The 16,104-nt window shown below is 38.8% G+C and overlaps 1 protein-coding gene across 1 annotated transcript in view; it reads right to left on the bottom strand.

Annotated features, from left to right (window-relative positions):
- Positions 1-16,104, bottom strand: part of LOC149151687 (vesicle-associated membrane protein 721-like) — a 77,370-nt gene that overhangs the window by 51,672 nt on the left and 9,594 nt on the right. Inside the window, exons 2-3 of the mRNA XM_089445705.1 lie at positions 5,162-5,303; positions 4,921-5,041 (exon numbers count right to left, since the gene is read on the bottom strand). Coding sequence (XP_089301831.1) covers positions 4,921-5,041; positions 5,162-5,303 — 263 coding nt within the window. The remainder of the gene's footprint in view (positions 1-4,920; positions 5,042-5,161; positions 5,304-16,104) is intronic.

Genomic DNA, 16,104 nt, shown 5'->3' with positions numbered 1-16,104 from the left:
CCATGTCCATGTACTTGATTTATGATATCAATCCTAATTTGCCACAATACCTGACTCAACAAGAACCAGTATCCAACCTTACTCCCTCTCAACCTAAGAGGAGAAATCCATGCTCATTTCCTCTCAAACAGGGAGAGTGCATCAACAAGACTCAGCTTGTCTCAGAAGTACTCATACTTCCCTTACATCAGCTACATGCAATTGTTGTAGCTTCCTCAACCAGCCCTCTTATCACTGAGTCTGCTCATCTTGCAACTTCTTGAACTAGCGCTCCAAATCTGCCTCCTAACAGTCCATGACCATGTACTTAAGGTCTTCACCTACTGCATCATGTACTGTGTCCAACACTGCACTGCTTCTTGCCTTGACGATAGTTCATCACATAGTTCCTTCAACTAATTGATTATAACAATAAAGGGTTAGCCAATCTATTGTTCAGTCAACTTTGGACACAACTTGGTTGACCTTTCCAATCAGTCTCTATCAATTAATGCAACTCCATTGACTTAATTAATTTTGATTCTAGATTCTTCTATTGAACATTAAGCCCATAATTCTTCAAATGATGGAGCTTCTTTTCTTGCATAGATGCTGCATGCAAAACCATCCCACTCTTTAGGTAAGGCCTTGATTGCCACTATAATTAATTCTGGATCAAATATTTTCTCACCAACTTCTTGAAGTTGATCTTTGATGTATAATTTCACCAAGGTATCATAGACTTCTTTAGATGTAGATGCATCTGATGCAAAAGATTTAAGGTGGTCTTTGATAGACTCAAAGAGAATTCTTTGAGCCTTAATTTTCCCTTTTTCATATTTTTCCATTTCCTGGGCATTATTTTCATTTGGAGTTGGAACCTTTCCTAGAATGAATTTCATGACATCATTCTCTCTAAGAACTAAGTCAATTCTCTTTTTTCATGCCTTGAAGTTGGATGTGCCTTCTAGCTTATTGTTCTCCTTGCATGCAAAAGCCATTGAATTAGGCATGTAGAATTGGAAGAAAGTTGCTACTGAACTGTTCTATTAGAGATGTCTTTAAATATAGTTGCTCCAAAGATGACCATCTATTTTCTATCTAGTAATAGTGTCTCCTCTTCACCTTAGCTCTAATACCATGTTAGAAAATCAAAGGTAAAGTAGATTTTCTTACTTGGTAATTACTTGTGAGAGTTAATCTTCTTTCTTTTATTAGTTATTATTTCTTCTTCATCAAGCAATTACACAAACTATTCTTCCAAGATCACAAAGAAGTAAGAGACACAAAAATTTAGGCTTTCAAGCCAGGGCAAAACCCCTCAAAAGGGGAAAACCCAACAATCCTCTTATTGAATCAATTCAAAATGAGATATCCAACCCAAGACCAAATCTTTCTTCCAAGTCAACCCTCTTCCCAAGTCAAAGTCAAAGTTAAGTTTCTTCAAACTTCAATCAAGCTACAAAAAAAAGATCATTGTTCGATTACCAACTTCAGAGAAATTTCTACCCTCACAAATTGTAAGTTGCTTCAGATTTTTGGCCCTATCACAGAACTTCAAAGAAATCACACGTGTGAAAGAATAGGATTTAGAATTTGGTCTGCCTTCTTTTGTTTTGACTTCAAACCAATGTAGCACCACTCTCCTAAGACTCGCGGGTCTTGACGGGTTCTATAACGAGACGGATCACTCCCATAGGACGCGCGATCTCTACTCGTACTCGTCCAAACCCGCATAGAACACATCTACTCGTATTGAACCTGTGAAGACCCGCATAAGACCCGTGGACCCACTCAAAATTCATATTTTTTTAATTTTTTTTTGGAGATCATATTTTTTAAACTTTTTTTTGTATTTTGTCGAGTGTTATACGAGTCATTCCCGTGTCTTTATACGGGTCGTTGAGTCAATAGCCAGATGAGTCTTATACGAGTACAATTCGTGCAACATTGCTTCAAACTTCTCCTTGACTTCAGTTTTGTTATTCTTCTCTTTACTCAATCACAGAATTCGCACTTCCTTTTCAGATGATTTGCTATCTCTTGGAAGTCAAGTTACCTCTTTATATAGTTGTCCAGGAAGGTGATGCCACACAAACCGGATTTACAGAGGGAGGGCCGACTTGAAGGTTTGATAACAAATTTTGTAAGAATAAAAGATTATTTTCCTTTCTTTACAAATGTCAAATTTGACATGACTCTTTTACAAATTTTTGTGACTCTTTATTACTCTAATGAGCATGAAGAACATGCTAAATCAAAAGATAAAAATAATAGATAAATTCAATAATATTTTTTCTTTCATTATGAAGACCGAAACTAGTTACATTTTCCAACAGGGGGAAGGGTACTAACGATTAGATAAAATTCAAAACAATGATTGAAGATATAAGAACAATGTGACGAAAATTGGGAGGGAGGTGTAAGAAAGAAAACAAGAATAATAAGGGGAGTAACAAGTTTAACAAGGATGAGGGTGAAGGAAATAAGGGGGAAACAGGATAAAAGAGAAGAGGTATAACTTCATAAGGGTTATAGAGGGAGGCCTCAAGGGGGTGACAATGGATGAAATAAAAATACTAGTGAGAGGTGTTAGGAGTTTGGGATAGTGAGAAAATGGATGGTGGGTTTCCAAGGCTGACTAATTTTATAGCCATCTTCACAATTGAATTTGTTGGGATGTTTTTCTATTTCGAGGGCTTCTCTAATAATGCACTAGGGGTAGAAAGGAGTTGAACCCAAGATTTTGAAATCATCAATATTGATGAGGTGATTGGTATTGTGGGAGTGCTCTGCTAGAGTGGATTTTGAGATTTGATTATGATGGGTGTCAGCTATATGCTCTTTGAGTCACATGTTAAAGGACCTACCAGTTTAACCGATATGATTTTACACATGAGCAAGGGATGTGATAAACTCTTGGGCCAAGCATGCGATCCAATTTGTCTTTGGAAAACCCAAACAGATTGTTAAGGGTGGTATGGGGATAAAACAGTGCTTTGACATTCTTTTTCGAAAGAATCTTAGAGATGTGATCAATGAAGCCATGGGTATAGGGGAGGGAAATTCTAGAAAGGGGGTGAACGGAAGTTGTTTTAAAGATTTGGGTGGGCTACAGAATGGAGGGCTCTTTTGATCTGAGAAAGGGAGTAACCATTGGCTAAGAGCCTTTACAAGAAATTAGGGAGCTGAGTTTCGAAAGGCTCGAGTGGCTAAGATTTTGAGAACAATCAACTTTTGAGCAGGGTGATGATGAGAGTTGGCATGGAGATAACGGTCGGAGTGGGTTTTTTTCCCATAGACTTGGTGGGAGAGGGTACCATTAGTTTGACGAGAGACAAGAACATCTAGAAAAGGAAGCAAGTTGGATTCATGGATTTCCATGGTGTATTGGATGTGGGGGTATATGTTGTTGAGATGGGTTAAAAAGGAATCTATGGCGAGAAGACCATGGGGCCATATTACAAAAGTGTCGTCCACAAACCGTGACCAACATTTGGGCTTTAAATGAAAGATATTCAAAGCTTTGGTTTCGAAATTTTCCATATAAATATTGGCGACAACGGGGGAAAGAGAGTAACCCATTGCAATACCTTCTATTTGCTCATAACAGACTCCTTGGTAGGTAAAGAAGGTGGATAAGGCAAATGTCGACAAGACAAAGGGTCTCCGGGTCAATCATATTGGAGAGAGGATTAATGGCTTCAAGTACCGGGATTTTTGCGAATAAGGAAACCACATCAAAACTTACCATGACGTCATGTTAATCAAGGTGTAAAAGTTTTGATTTTTGAATAAAGTCATAGAAGTCTTTAATAACGGAAGGGGTTTGGCCAGTCAAGGGTTTAAGTTTTTGTGCAAGAAAGCGGGAGAAGGCATGGGTAGGTACACCATACACCAATGGCAGTGACAATGGGTCTCGGGGGGTATCTGTTTTATGAATCTTAGGTTGTCCATAGTTTCTAGGGGTCTGCAGTTTGTTTGGAACGAGTTATTTTTTATGGAGGGGTCTAAGGAGGAAGACTTGATGGCTTTAATGACAAGATTAGTAACAGATGTAAGGAAATTTTTTTATTCCAAATGATCATCTGTTTTAGCTATACGTGGATGCTCATGGACCTATTTGGAAGATGTGGAGATAGTCTTATGCTAAGCCGCTTAAGTACTATCAAACCAAGGAGCTTTATGCTAAGATTTGGCCAACTTGAGCAATGGAAAATCATTAATAAAAAATGGAATGTTAAATATTAGAAAACAAGGTGAATCAGGAGGTGTCACAGTATCTATAAGTCCCACTCATACTTGGATTTCAGTCCTTATAATAGATAAACGGTAAAGAATTAACTACATTGCACTAGTTTTACAAACAAATATTGTGTGGTTTGTCATAAACTTGAAATAGTTAAGCATATAATGTGAAACTGAAAGATTCCCAGAATGTTTTGGGCCTAAATTGTTGTCCAGTTTAATGTTCTCTTTATTTCTCCTCTTCGTTGGAGGGAGTTTATTTCTTCGGACAAATAGATTATATTCTGAGCAGGCAGAAGAGTGTGTGAGATGTGGTCAGACAGACATAAATCTCTTGCACATGAAAATAGCATTGTTGAGCAACTATTCATTAGGCAAATACTCTGCTCAACCTGGGAGAAGTTTCCGCATTCAGATCATAATTGGCTATCCCAATTCGAGCCACGAATGCCAACTTTATGAAATACACCGATACTCTTTAAGTTGGAACCAAAGCAGACATGCTAAATCTCATTGCTTGTGTAGGGAGATCTTGTGTGACAGTTCATTATGTGACAAACTTGATGTACATACATTTGATTTACAATGAAATATATGATGCATTTTCAAAAAAAGGTCCGCCAAATAGGGGTGCTTATGTTCAATTAGTGATCCTAGATGCTCTCATAAATGTTCATGAGAGAAAGAAATTACCTTCTCAATATTCTCCATCATTACGCCTTTAACTTCAGAAACCTGAGCCTTCACTTTTGCAAGTTTGTTAATCTCTTCTGGGTGATCAACACAATACTGCATATGATCTTTCAATTTTGGTCTTCAAGAACGAACAAGGCAAGTCCCAACTTAATAAATTGAACCAGAAAAAGAAAGGAAAATAAATTTCCAGAGTAAAAGTTTATTTGTCGTGACAGCTACTTGTGTCTTTTACCCTTACCCAAAGTCTTTATTAAGGCTGTGAGCAACAGCTGTGTCAGCTTTTCCACCACCATATCGTTTCTTGAAGTCATCCTTAATGCGCTCCAGAAAGGCAATTGGTAGTTGTCTTCCAACTGATTCATCTGCAACAACACAGTATGCTGCAACACAGAATAAACAAAACAGTAATTGGTCAGGAACCATGAGATTTTAAAGCCTGTGATGAAAAAATAGTATAACTTACAAGATTATGACTTGAAACATGCAGCAAGCACTCCAACAAAAGAGTTTATATTACTCTACAAAAAAGGATTTGCCACAGTAAAGCAGCTAATAGCTTATTAGAAGCAGCAAAGACAAGCTTCTAAAAGTTGTGATCAGCTCTCCCACAAAAGCAATTATAGAATTAGAGACAACAATTAGTCACAGCATAACAATAAGTAGCTAAATGGCAATCAAGACCAGCCTCGAAATATTCAACCGACACATGGAAACTTCAAAAGAAATTTCATTAGTATGCCCAATAAAAGTCAATTGGTTTAACTCAGGTGGTTGGCCGGAATGTTGTTATCCTCCCCACACAAGTTCGATTCCCGCAAGTGACATGCTGAGCTCTTAACAATTGTATTACTGTAATGGCTTCAAGCCTAGTTGTTGACCAGCCTTGTGCCCCGAAGATTTTAGGGTTACCCTGAAGATTCTAGTGGTTACCCTGGGTAACATCTTCAAAATGAGGGGAGATGCTCGGGGGTTCCCCGAGAGCATGTAATTTGGGAAAAAAAAAGTATCCCCAGTTCCCGCAAGTGACATGCTGAGCTCTTAACAATTGTATTACTGTAATGGCTTCAAGCCTAGTTGTTGACCAGCCCTGTGCCCCGAAGATTCTAGGGTTACCCTGAAGATTCTAGGGGTTACCCTGGGTAACATCTTGAAAATGAGGGGAGGTCCTCGGGGGTTCCCCAAGAGCATGTAATTTGGGAAAAAAAAGTATGCCCAGCAAATATTAGGCAACAATTCTCCCAGAAGAAAAATTAAAGTACTAAAGCTCTGACAACAAAAGAATCCTACATATTGTTGATGAAAATCAAATATGAGATACGAAATAATTTCCCAAGTTCAAACAACAACAGAACTGCTCCAAAAGGCTCATATCATGAACAGTCCCAAATAAGGAACTCTGAACTTGTTTGGAAAGAAACTTCATGAAGTTTCCTTATTTGAATTGGGCATAATCCAGATGGAAGACAAAAATATTAAATTATTTAGATTATCCTAATCTCTCTTGGTGATGTAAGTTGATTCTTGCATACTCTTCTTTGTCTCGATTGAAATATAACATAACCTGCATTTGCTGACTCTCTTGACTTTGCAATATTTAACTAATCAATGTTTAGCTCAGAATATTAGTATGATAGATTTATCTGTAACAAGTCAACAAGAAGTCTGAAATTAAATAATATTCCAATATACTTGCAATTCAACCCAACGTTTTGGTATAATTAGAATAGAATATTGTCCTACTTAAATTCAGTTAAGTGCGTGTGCCTTTTGTGACAAGCAAATTCAATCTCCCTTGTCAAGGAGACACATCAAACAACCATGTGTATGAACATTGACACACTCTGTTTGAACAGGTACGCAGTGGCAAAGTATTATTGGGCTTATTTCCTCTAATGTTAATTCATAGATATAATCAATCCATAACATACACAGAATGTTGAAAAGACATGCATATGGATCCTAAAGTATGGCAAAATAATAGAAAGTACAGCAGAATATAAGAACATAAGACAAATACCGTTTATGGAAGACCAGGAACATATGCATATTCCATAAACATATAAACATAGATCTATCATATCTTGACTCCTGTGGAAAGCATCAAATCAGTAAAATAGATCTAATAATCAAGAAAGAGAGAGAAGGCAAGGAATTTATGTGGTAAAACCCCATGGTGGGGAAACATCCACAGAACCAAGATCTTATTCTTCAACAAATTCTTGCAATTACATCAGCTATAGAACATATGGGATCCATGCAACTTCCAGTTCAATACCATAAACCACCCTCCACTCTCTTATAGATTCAAGACCAATTGCCTCAAAGTATAGTAACCAGGAGAAACCTGGACCATTGTTCATAAGGCACAATGAAGGGTGGTGATCAACCAATCCATAAAAGTTGATGATAAACTCATCAAGAGATATGCGAGAAGTAGTGGATAAGAATGAGCTATGGGTGCAGGTCACTACTACCTGAGAGACAAATCACCACCAAATTACCCAAAACCATCTCCATTTGAATGTGTGCAGTATTAAAAAAGTCTAGTGAGGCCATGTTACATGTAAGAGTACCCCACAAATGATATAATGTTAATCATAATTACAAAATTACATCAAGCCACTGGACAATATTAAAACACATCAAAAATCCCCTCTAATGTTAACTAAAGGAATGAACACCTAAGTCAAGAAAGGAGTTGTGTTACATAAGAATAATAGACCAATAATGTGAGCTATTTGAGATCTCACTAGTCTAATGATGCCTCATTGTGTGCACAAAGACCTCAAAATGATGTTCTCACTATCATCATAATGATAGGCTATACATCATTAAATGAGGTCACTAGATAATCATTACATTAGGTATTGTAATGAACACATTTAGAAGAAGATAACTTTACATTGCATTTCCCCATAAACTTCAAACATCCTAGATAAGTGGCAAAGATAGCTTCAAACTTTGTTGTTGTCAAGGATAAGCTGTTGAGTGGAACAATGTATAAAAACGTCCATAAGCTGCAACCATGTCCTCAATAAGGCACAAGGAGAAGACTGCTACCATCAAGAATCAATGCAAAATGACCAGCAATGACAACATTGATATCTTCATGAGCAATTACAACATCAATATCTTCATGGTGAAATGCTAAGAAACTGAAAATAGAGTAATAATCTGCAAAACCAATATGTCTCCAAACTCTTCACACACACCACTCTTTAACAGATGAAATAAATAGAAAGCTAACTGCAAGAAAGATCCACTAAAAGCAAAGGGGGAAATCATCATGGCAAGTCCAAATTGTGTTGAAGAACAATCCCTCCAAGAAGACATGAATGATAGTAAAAGATGAAGCTGAATGTGACCCAACAAGCTAAAAAGTGTCGACGACCAACTTGAACATGCTTCCCACAATGATCATCAAGAACTTGAACGTGATCTCACAATGATCATCAAGTTCAACAAGTGCATAAATATGCACCAAATGCAATGTAAAATCAAAATGGTCTCCCCATCATAAATACATTGTGCCAAGAATAAAACCAAATTTCTACCATCAAAAAACTATCTCAAATAGACTATTGTTGCAGTCAAACAAAAGAGAAATGTCTCCATTACCATTCTCAATAATCATATGGTCAAATCATTAGAAATTGATATCACCATTACATAGACTATGAAATTTTATGCATTTGGAAAAGAGAAAAAAAAAATCACTCAAAATGGTGTATGTATCAGTGAGTTATGACCATTTTAAGTTCCAAAAATGGGTCTAGCCTTGAGATTTTGGAACAAATAAAAATCACCAACATCAAATACAATAAATCATTAGATCCAACTATGTCACCATATAGAGAATTGGAAAATATAGTATACAAAAAACCACACTGAACTAAAGTCATATGACAAAGTTATGGTAATTTTAAAATCAGCTTAAAATTATTGGTGCCGATTCTCGCAAGCTAAGCTAGAAGTGCCACATGTCAACCTCTGATTGGTGTAAATGGAATCAATCATATACTGACATGGCAAGGTACAAAATCTAACATGGCATGTACATAATGCTTATTGGCATGTACAAAATGTTGATATGGCATGTGTTGAAAATGACACATGGCAGTGTATAAAATGACACGTGACAACTGAGATGGCAAGTTGTATTTGGATGCACCTATTGATGTGGCACACATTGGAAGGGTCGCTGAGTCTACATGGCAGTGATGTGGCAAGTCCTCCAAATGCAAAAGCCATTTGACAAAAGGATAGTTATAGTTGAGAGGGAATGGGTTTTGAACCCAAGACCTCATGACAACCAAATACATAACATACTATAATAATCAATTTGATCAAATCTATGATATTTTATATCAAATCCATTTGGTACATTGTTGAAGAATTACTTAAAAAACATATTACAATGAATAGACGGCTCATGTTTGGGAAAAGATAGTCTCAATATGTAGCGAAAATGAAGGCCGATTATGGTACCAAAGTCATACATCTAACTCCTTGGATGAACTTCTTTGTTTGTTGAAATATTGGACAGGAGATCTATTTCCTTCCATGAGCATTAGACAATAGCAATTGAAGTTTTTTTTTTCTAGCATCAATTTACAAGTAGAACTATTTTATCTTTTAAATCTGCTAGTCTAGCACCTCAGATCTAATTTCCTTAGCCCTGCTTTTTATAGATTTGCAAATTGGATCTAGATCACATGCTTGATTTCTTCAAGTTCTAAGCATTTTTTAGCATATCTGGTACTGAGTCCTAACCAGTGTTGTATGAAACACCCCCCCAAGGATCAAAACCCCAAAACGCGATCCGTACGGATCCATGGGTGATCCGTCGGCTGAAACGCGTTTCGAAAATTCCAAAACGCGGATCAGGCTAGAAAAGACGGTTCCTGCCCTATCGAAACCGTTCGGCCCAATCCGCGTTTCAGTCGGTCAATCGCCCAACAGAAACACCACGTTTCGGGGTTGAATCCGTACGGATTGCAACCGATTTCGTGGGCCGTTAGCCGATTCCGCTATGCGGCCCCACTAATTCAACTTTAAAAAAAAAAAATCTATTGCTTGGGGGTGGGTCCAAGATGGGTTAGGGTAAGGAATGAAGGGATTAAAAGGCCCTTTCACCTCTCATTTGCTCACTTGTATTTTTTGAGAGCTTGGAGAAGAGAGGAGAAAGAGAGGAGAAACTTGAGGAGAGCTTGGAGGAGTGAAGGAGGAGCTAGAAGAAGGAGGAGGAGCTTGGAGGAGTAAAGAAGGGCTTCCATCTACAAGAGCTAAAGTAAGTGCAAACCCCAAACTCCCTCATTTTTTGTCATTGTCTTTTGTATTTTTCTCCTCCCTCTCCTACTCTTTCCAATTCTTTCTTCTTGATCATTTAATTGCAAGTTATCCACCACCTATATTCATATTCCAAGATGGTGTTCTTTTCGCTTCTATGTATCATTCCACTTTTGGTTTTAATGATGGCAAGGGGTATTAGGAATAGAAGGAAGAAGAACAAGAAGATAGTGGTCCCCATATGAGTGACCCAGTGTATGATGAAGAGGAAGGGTTTGGAGAGGAAGGGGATGGAACTTGAAGGGAACAATGAAACACTAAGGGGAAAACTGCATTGACACCCTTGTGGAACTATGTGACCAAACTTGAAGGGGGAAAAGGTAGTGGGAGCTAGAAATTTTTGTGCCTTCATGGTTATCATGGAGGAAAGCCATTTAGTGGTTCATATACCCATGTGAGGAGGCATCTTTATGGGGTGATGGACAGTGATGATAAAAAGGGTGTTGTCGGGATACAAATTTTCCCAAACATTTCAGCTGAACAAAGAAGAAAATACATCCAAATAGAGGAGGTTGCACAACAAAAAAGCAAGACACAAAAAAATCAGTCTAAATCAAGTGCAACCTCTAGATTTGGCAGCTCATCTCTTCATGGTACTTCTGCAAGCTCCAGAGGTAAAAGAACAATAGGCGATTTCTTGAATGTTGTTGGGAGGGACGATGTGGATGGAAAGATACTCTGATTTCTTTGTGCTTGCCGTGTACCATTCAATGTGCTTCGCTCTCCCTATTGGCATGAAATGGTAAAGGCCATCAATGAAGCCCCAAAAGGATACAAGTCCCCCCAACTATGAGAAAGCTAGAACAATGTTATTAGAAAGAGAAAAAGCAAAGGTTCAGAGAGCTTTGACACATTTTACAAATGAGTGGGCGGATTGTGGGGTATCCATTGTATCAAATGGGTGGACAAATATTAAAAACCAACATTTGATCAATGTTCTTGGTGTTTTTGCTAGTGGTGCAGTATTTATCACATGTCATGACTCCTCCTCCATCAGTGCAAGTTCCCAAAACATTGCAGATCTCTTATTGCAATCAATCAGAGATGTTGGTCCGAATAATGTGGTTCAAGTGATCACAGATAATGCAGCAAATTGTAAGGCAGCAGGAAATGGTTATTGAGCGTACTCATCCACACATCTTTTGGTCTAGGTGCTTGGTGCACACATTGAACCTTTTGATGCATGATATTGTGAACAATGTTGCATGAAGCGGGAGCGAAGTGGAAGCGGGGACGCCGAAGCGTCATTTTCCAAAAATCTAGGAAGCGAAGCGTCCGCGGAAGCGTCTGCTATATATATATATATATATATATATATTATATTTTTTTGCATTTATACTCAAAACAAACATCCCAAATACCAAATTAATTGTAGAAGACATGAAAACATGCATATTTTTGCATAAATCAAGATAGATATGGCATCCATGATTCCATTGTAGTTACTAGTATGTACAACAATCATCTATATTCTAGCTATTACAAACATACATCAAATTTTTTAAGCATATTATAAAACATTAAACATTTAAGCATATTATAAAACATAAAACATAGAGCATATTATGATTTATCTAGCAAGTGAGCAACTGTCAACATTTGTCATGTCCAAAATTCAAATAATAATGTTTACAAAATATGTCACTTGGTCACCGCCAAGCCAAAAAGGTTCAAAATTCAAATTCACAAGTCTACAAGTCTAATGAGTAATCTATGACAAAAAGTAGTATTGTGAATATATCTACTAATCTCTCCTCCTTCCACCACGAATAGAACGTGGTGGCGGGCCTCCATGTGGTGGCAATGAAGAAGATGGTGCCTGTGGAAGTCGTGGCACTGAAACTGATGAAGAAGAACCCCCTGTTGTTGGTGTTGAACCATGGAACCTAGGAACCAAGGGACCAGATGGGGGTGGGGGTGGTGGCATATCAACACGGTCATCATCATCCTAGAATCGCTCAAAAAATTCATGCAAAAAAAAAAACACTAGTTAACAAAAAAAAATTAAAAACATGAATTAGAGAAATGCTTTATAAGGGAAAATTGGAAAATTCATACCACAATGGACATACCTGGATAAGAGCATCCTCTAATTGCTCTAATCGCAACACTCCATCCTCCAAATTGGGCTCCTCTGGATTCTTGTCCCAAATCAACAAGTCTTTATTAGACTTTGCATCTTCACAGTAATGGGACAACAATCGCAAGTTGTAATGAACATAAACCAAGCTCTCTGCCCGGTCTAAATTCAACCTGTTCCTTTTAACACTGTGGAAAAGAATAAGAGCTCCAACACCTCTCTGCAGAAGAAGTGTTTACCACCTGTGATAGCACCCGCAATGCCAAACTCTGTAGAAGTGGAGTACCCCCTCCATGCATGTTCCACCACTCAAGAGCAGAAAAAGTCTCTCGACCTTTAATTGCATGCATGCTCCCAAATGGACCAGTGTTGAGCGTATAGTTGCTCACCTGTCTCTGTACCAATGCAGCCTCCTCCTCATCAGGGATTAATTTACTCAATGCAGCCATATATTTTTTGTGAACCTCTTGATCTTGGTGTGGTTTTCTCCTGCTTCCCCCCCCAGGTGCTGGTGTTGAAAGCCATGATGGATGATAGTATTTAGGTGTCAAAACATATGCTAATGCACGCAATGGAACATTTAGCATTTCCCATCGGTTTTCCACCTCTACACGAATATAATTGTACAAGGTGGTATCTCTAGGCTCAACAATGTCTTTAATCTGCCCCAACATGCTATCCATTTGCTCATACACCTCCCCAATTACTGGTCGATCTGAATCTGCAAACTTGATCATGTAATAAATTGGTTTGGTGAATTGCAAAACATATTTAACCTGTCCCCAAAAGTAACTGTCAAGAACAATGTCCTTGACTGCATTAGCACCATCTATGTCAGTGTTAATTTCATCCCATGTTTCAGCACACACCTGATTAGTTAAAGCTTGTCTCACCTTCACTAGCCGCCTAAAGGTGAGGTAATAACTAGCAAATCTTGTCTTTGCAATTTTAAGCAATTGCAACTTGGAGTAAGTGCCATAGAAGTAGTTTACCCTTGTATGCCCTGTGATGAATTTAATGAGCTGCTTCCCTCTCCTGTAAACCTCAGCAATCCACCCACATTCTTTGTGTTTCACAATATCATGCATCAAAAGGTTCAATGTGTGAACCAGGCACCCAGACCAAAAGATGTGTGGATGAGTACGCTCAATAATTTTTCCTGTTGCCTTACAATTTGTTGCATTATCTGTGATCACTTGAACCACATTATTCGGACCAACATCTTTGATTGATTTCAATAGGAGATCTGCAATGTTTTGTGCAGATGCAGTGATGGAGGAGGAGTCATGACATGCAATAAATACTGCACCACTAGAAGAAACACCAAGAACATTTATCAAATGTTGGTTTCTAATATTTGTCCACCCATCTGATACAATGGATACCCCAGAATCTACCCACTCATTTGTAAAACGTGTCAAAGCTCTTTGAACCTTAGCTTTTTCTCTTTCTAATAACATTTTTCTAGCTTTCTCATAGTTGGGGGCCTTGTATCCTTTTGGGGTTTCATCAATGGCCTTTACCATTTCATGCCAATAGGGAGAGCGAAGCACATTGAATGGTACACCGCAAGCACAAAGAAAACGACTATCTTTCCATCCACATCATCCCTCCCAGCAACATTAAGGAAATCCCCTATTGTTCTTCTACCTCCAGAGCTTGCAGAAGTACCATGAGGAGATGAGCAACTACCAAATTTAGAGGTTGCACTTGATTCAAAATGAGTTTTTGTTTCTTGTTTTTTTGTTGTGCAGCCATCTCTATTTGGATGTATTTTCTTCTTTCTTCAGTTGAAATGTTTGGGCAAATTTGTACCCCCACAGGACCCTTTTTTTCATCACTGTCCAGCACCCCACAAAGATGCCTCCTCAGACGGGTATATGAACCACAATATGGTTTTCCTCCATGACAACCATGAGGGCACACAAATTTGTAAGATCCACCACCCTTTCCCCCATCAAGTTTGGTCACATAGTTCCACAAGGGTGTTGATGTAGCTTTCCCATCTTGTGTTTCAGTGTCCCCTTCAGGTTCATCCCCTTCCTCTTCAAACCCTTCCTCCTCATCATACATTGGGTCACTCCTATTAGGACCATCACCACTGTCCTCTTCTGTTTCTTCCCTTCTATTCCTATTCACCTTTGCCATCATTAAAACCAAGAGTGGAATGATACATAGAAGCCAAAAGAACACCATCTTGGAATATGGATATAGGTGGTGGACAACCTGTAAATAAAGGAGCAAGTAGAAACAATGGGAAAGAGTAGGAGAGGGAGGAGAAAAATACAAAAAAATTGTCAAAAAAGCAAGGGAGTTTGGGGTTTGAACTTACCTCTTTAGCTCTTGTAGATGAAGTCCTCCAAGCTCCTCCTCCTTCTCCTAGCTCCTCCTTCTTCACTCCTCCAAGCTCTCCTCTCTTCTCCTCTCCTTTCCTCTCTTCTCCAACTCTCATAAACTCAAAGTGAGAAAATGAGGAATGAATGGGGGCTTTATTCTTTTCATTCCTCACCTTAACCTCACTCTAACCTCACCCTAACCCACCCCCTTAATGCTGAGTTAACATAACTTAAAAAAAAAATTAAAAAAAGAATGTCTTTTTCCCTTGCGCGCGCCCTGTTTGGCCGAAGCGTGCGTGAAGCGTGTGCTTCCTGCTCCGAAGCGCCGCGCTTCTGAGGCCCGAAGCGCCGTATGAAGCGCGCTTCGGAGGCATGGAAGCGGCGCTTCCGTCCGGCGCTTCGGAAATTCCAGGAAGCGGCTTAAAAAGCCGAAGCGCCGCTTCCGATGAAGCTTCCTAGGCGCTTCCGTACGGGACGCGCTTCGGAGCTTCGAACCGGGGGGGGCGCTTCGTGCAACACTGATTGTGAAGCATAAAGATTGTGGATGGATTAATGAGCTTTACAGGAAAGGGAAGCAACTCAATAAATTTATCACGGGGCATACAAGGGTAAACTACTTCTATGGCACTTACTCCAAGTTGCAGTTGCTTAAACTTGCAGACAAGATTTGCAAGTTATTACCTCACCTTTAGGAGGCTAGTGAAGGTGAGACAAGCTTTAACTAATATGGTGACCTCTGAATCATGTGAGGAAATTAACACTCATAAAGATGGTGCTAATGTAGCCAAGTACATTATTCTTGACATGTTCTTTGGTCACAGATTAAATATGTTTTGCAAATCACCAAACCAATTTATTACATGATCAAGTTTGCAGATTCAGATCGGCCAATAATTGGGTAGGTGTATGAGTAAATGGATAGCATGTTGGGGCAGATTAAAGACATTGTTGAGCCTAGAGATATCACCTTGTACAATTATATTCATGCAGAGGTGGAAAACTGATGGGAAATGCTAAATGTTCCATTGCATGCATTAGCATATGTTTTGACACCTAAATACTATCATCCATCATGGCTTTCAACACCAGCACCGGGGGGAGCAAGAGAAAACCACACCTAGATCCAGAGGTTCTAGAAAAATATATGATTGCATTGGGTAAATTAGTCCCTGATGAGGAGGAGGCTGCCATGGTACGGAAACAGTTGAGCAACTATATGCTTAGCACTTGTCCATTTGGGAGCATGCATGCAATTAGAGATCGAGAGAGTTTTTCTTCTCTTGAGTGGTGGAACATGCATGGAGGTGCTACTCCACTTCTACAGACTTTGGCATTGCGGGTGCTATCACAGGTGGTAAACACTTCTTCTGCAAAGAGGTGTTGGAGCTCTTATTCTTTCATCCACAATGTTAAAAG

The sequence above is a fragment of the Pinus tabuliformis genome, chromosome 9 (genome assembly GCF_031772625.1).
Source record: "Pinus tabuliformis cultivar Carrire ecotype Pingquan chromosome 9, CPIR1, whole genome shotgun sequence".
In the NCBI taxonomy this organism is placed as follows: Eukaryota; Viridiplantae; Streptophyta; class Pinopsida; order Pinales; family Pinaceae; genus Pinus; species Pinus tabuliformis.
Note: the sequence above shows the minus strand (reverse complement) of the source record. Positions and strands in the feature narration are given on the sequence as shown.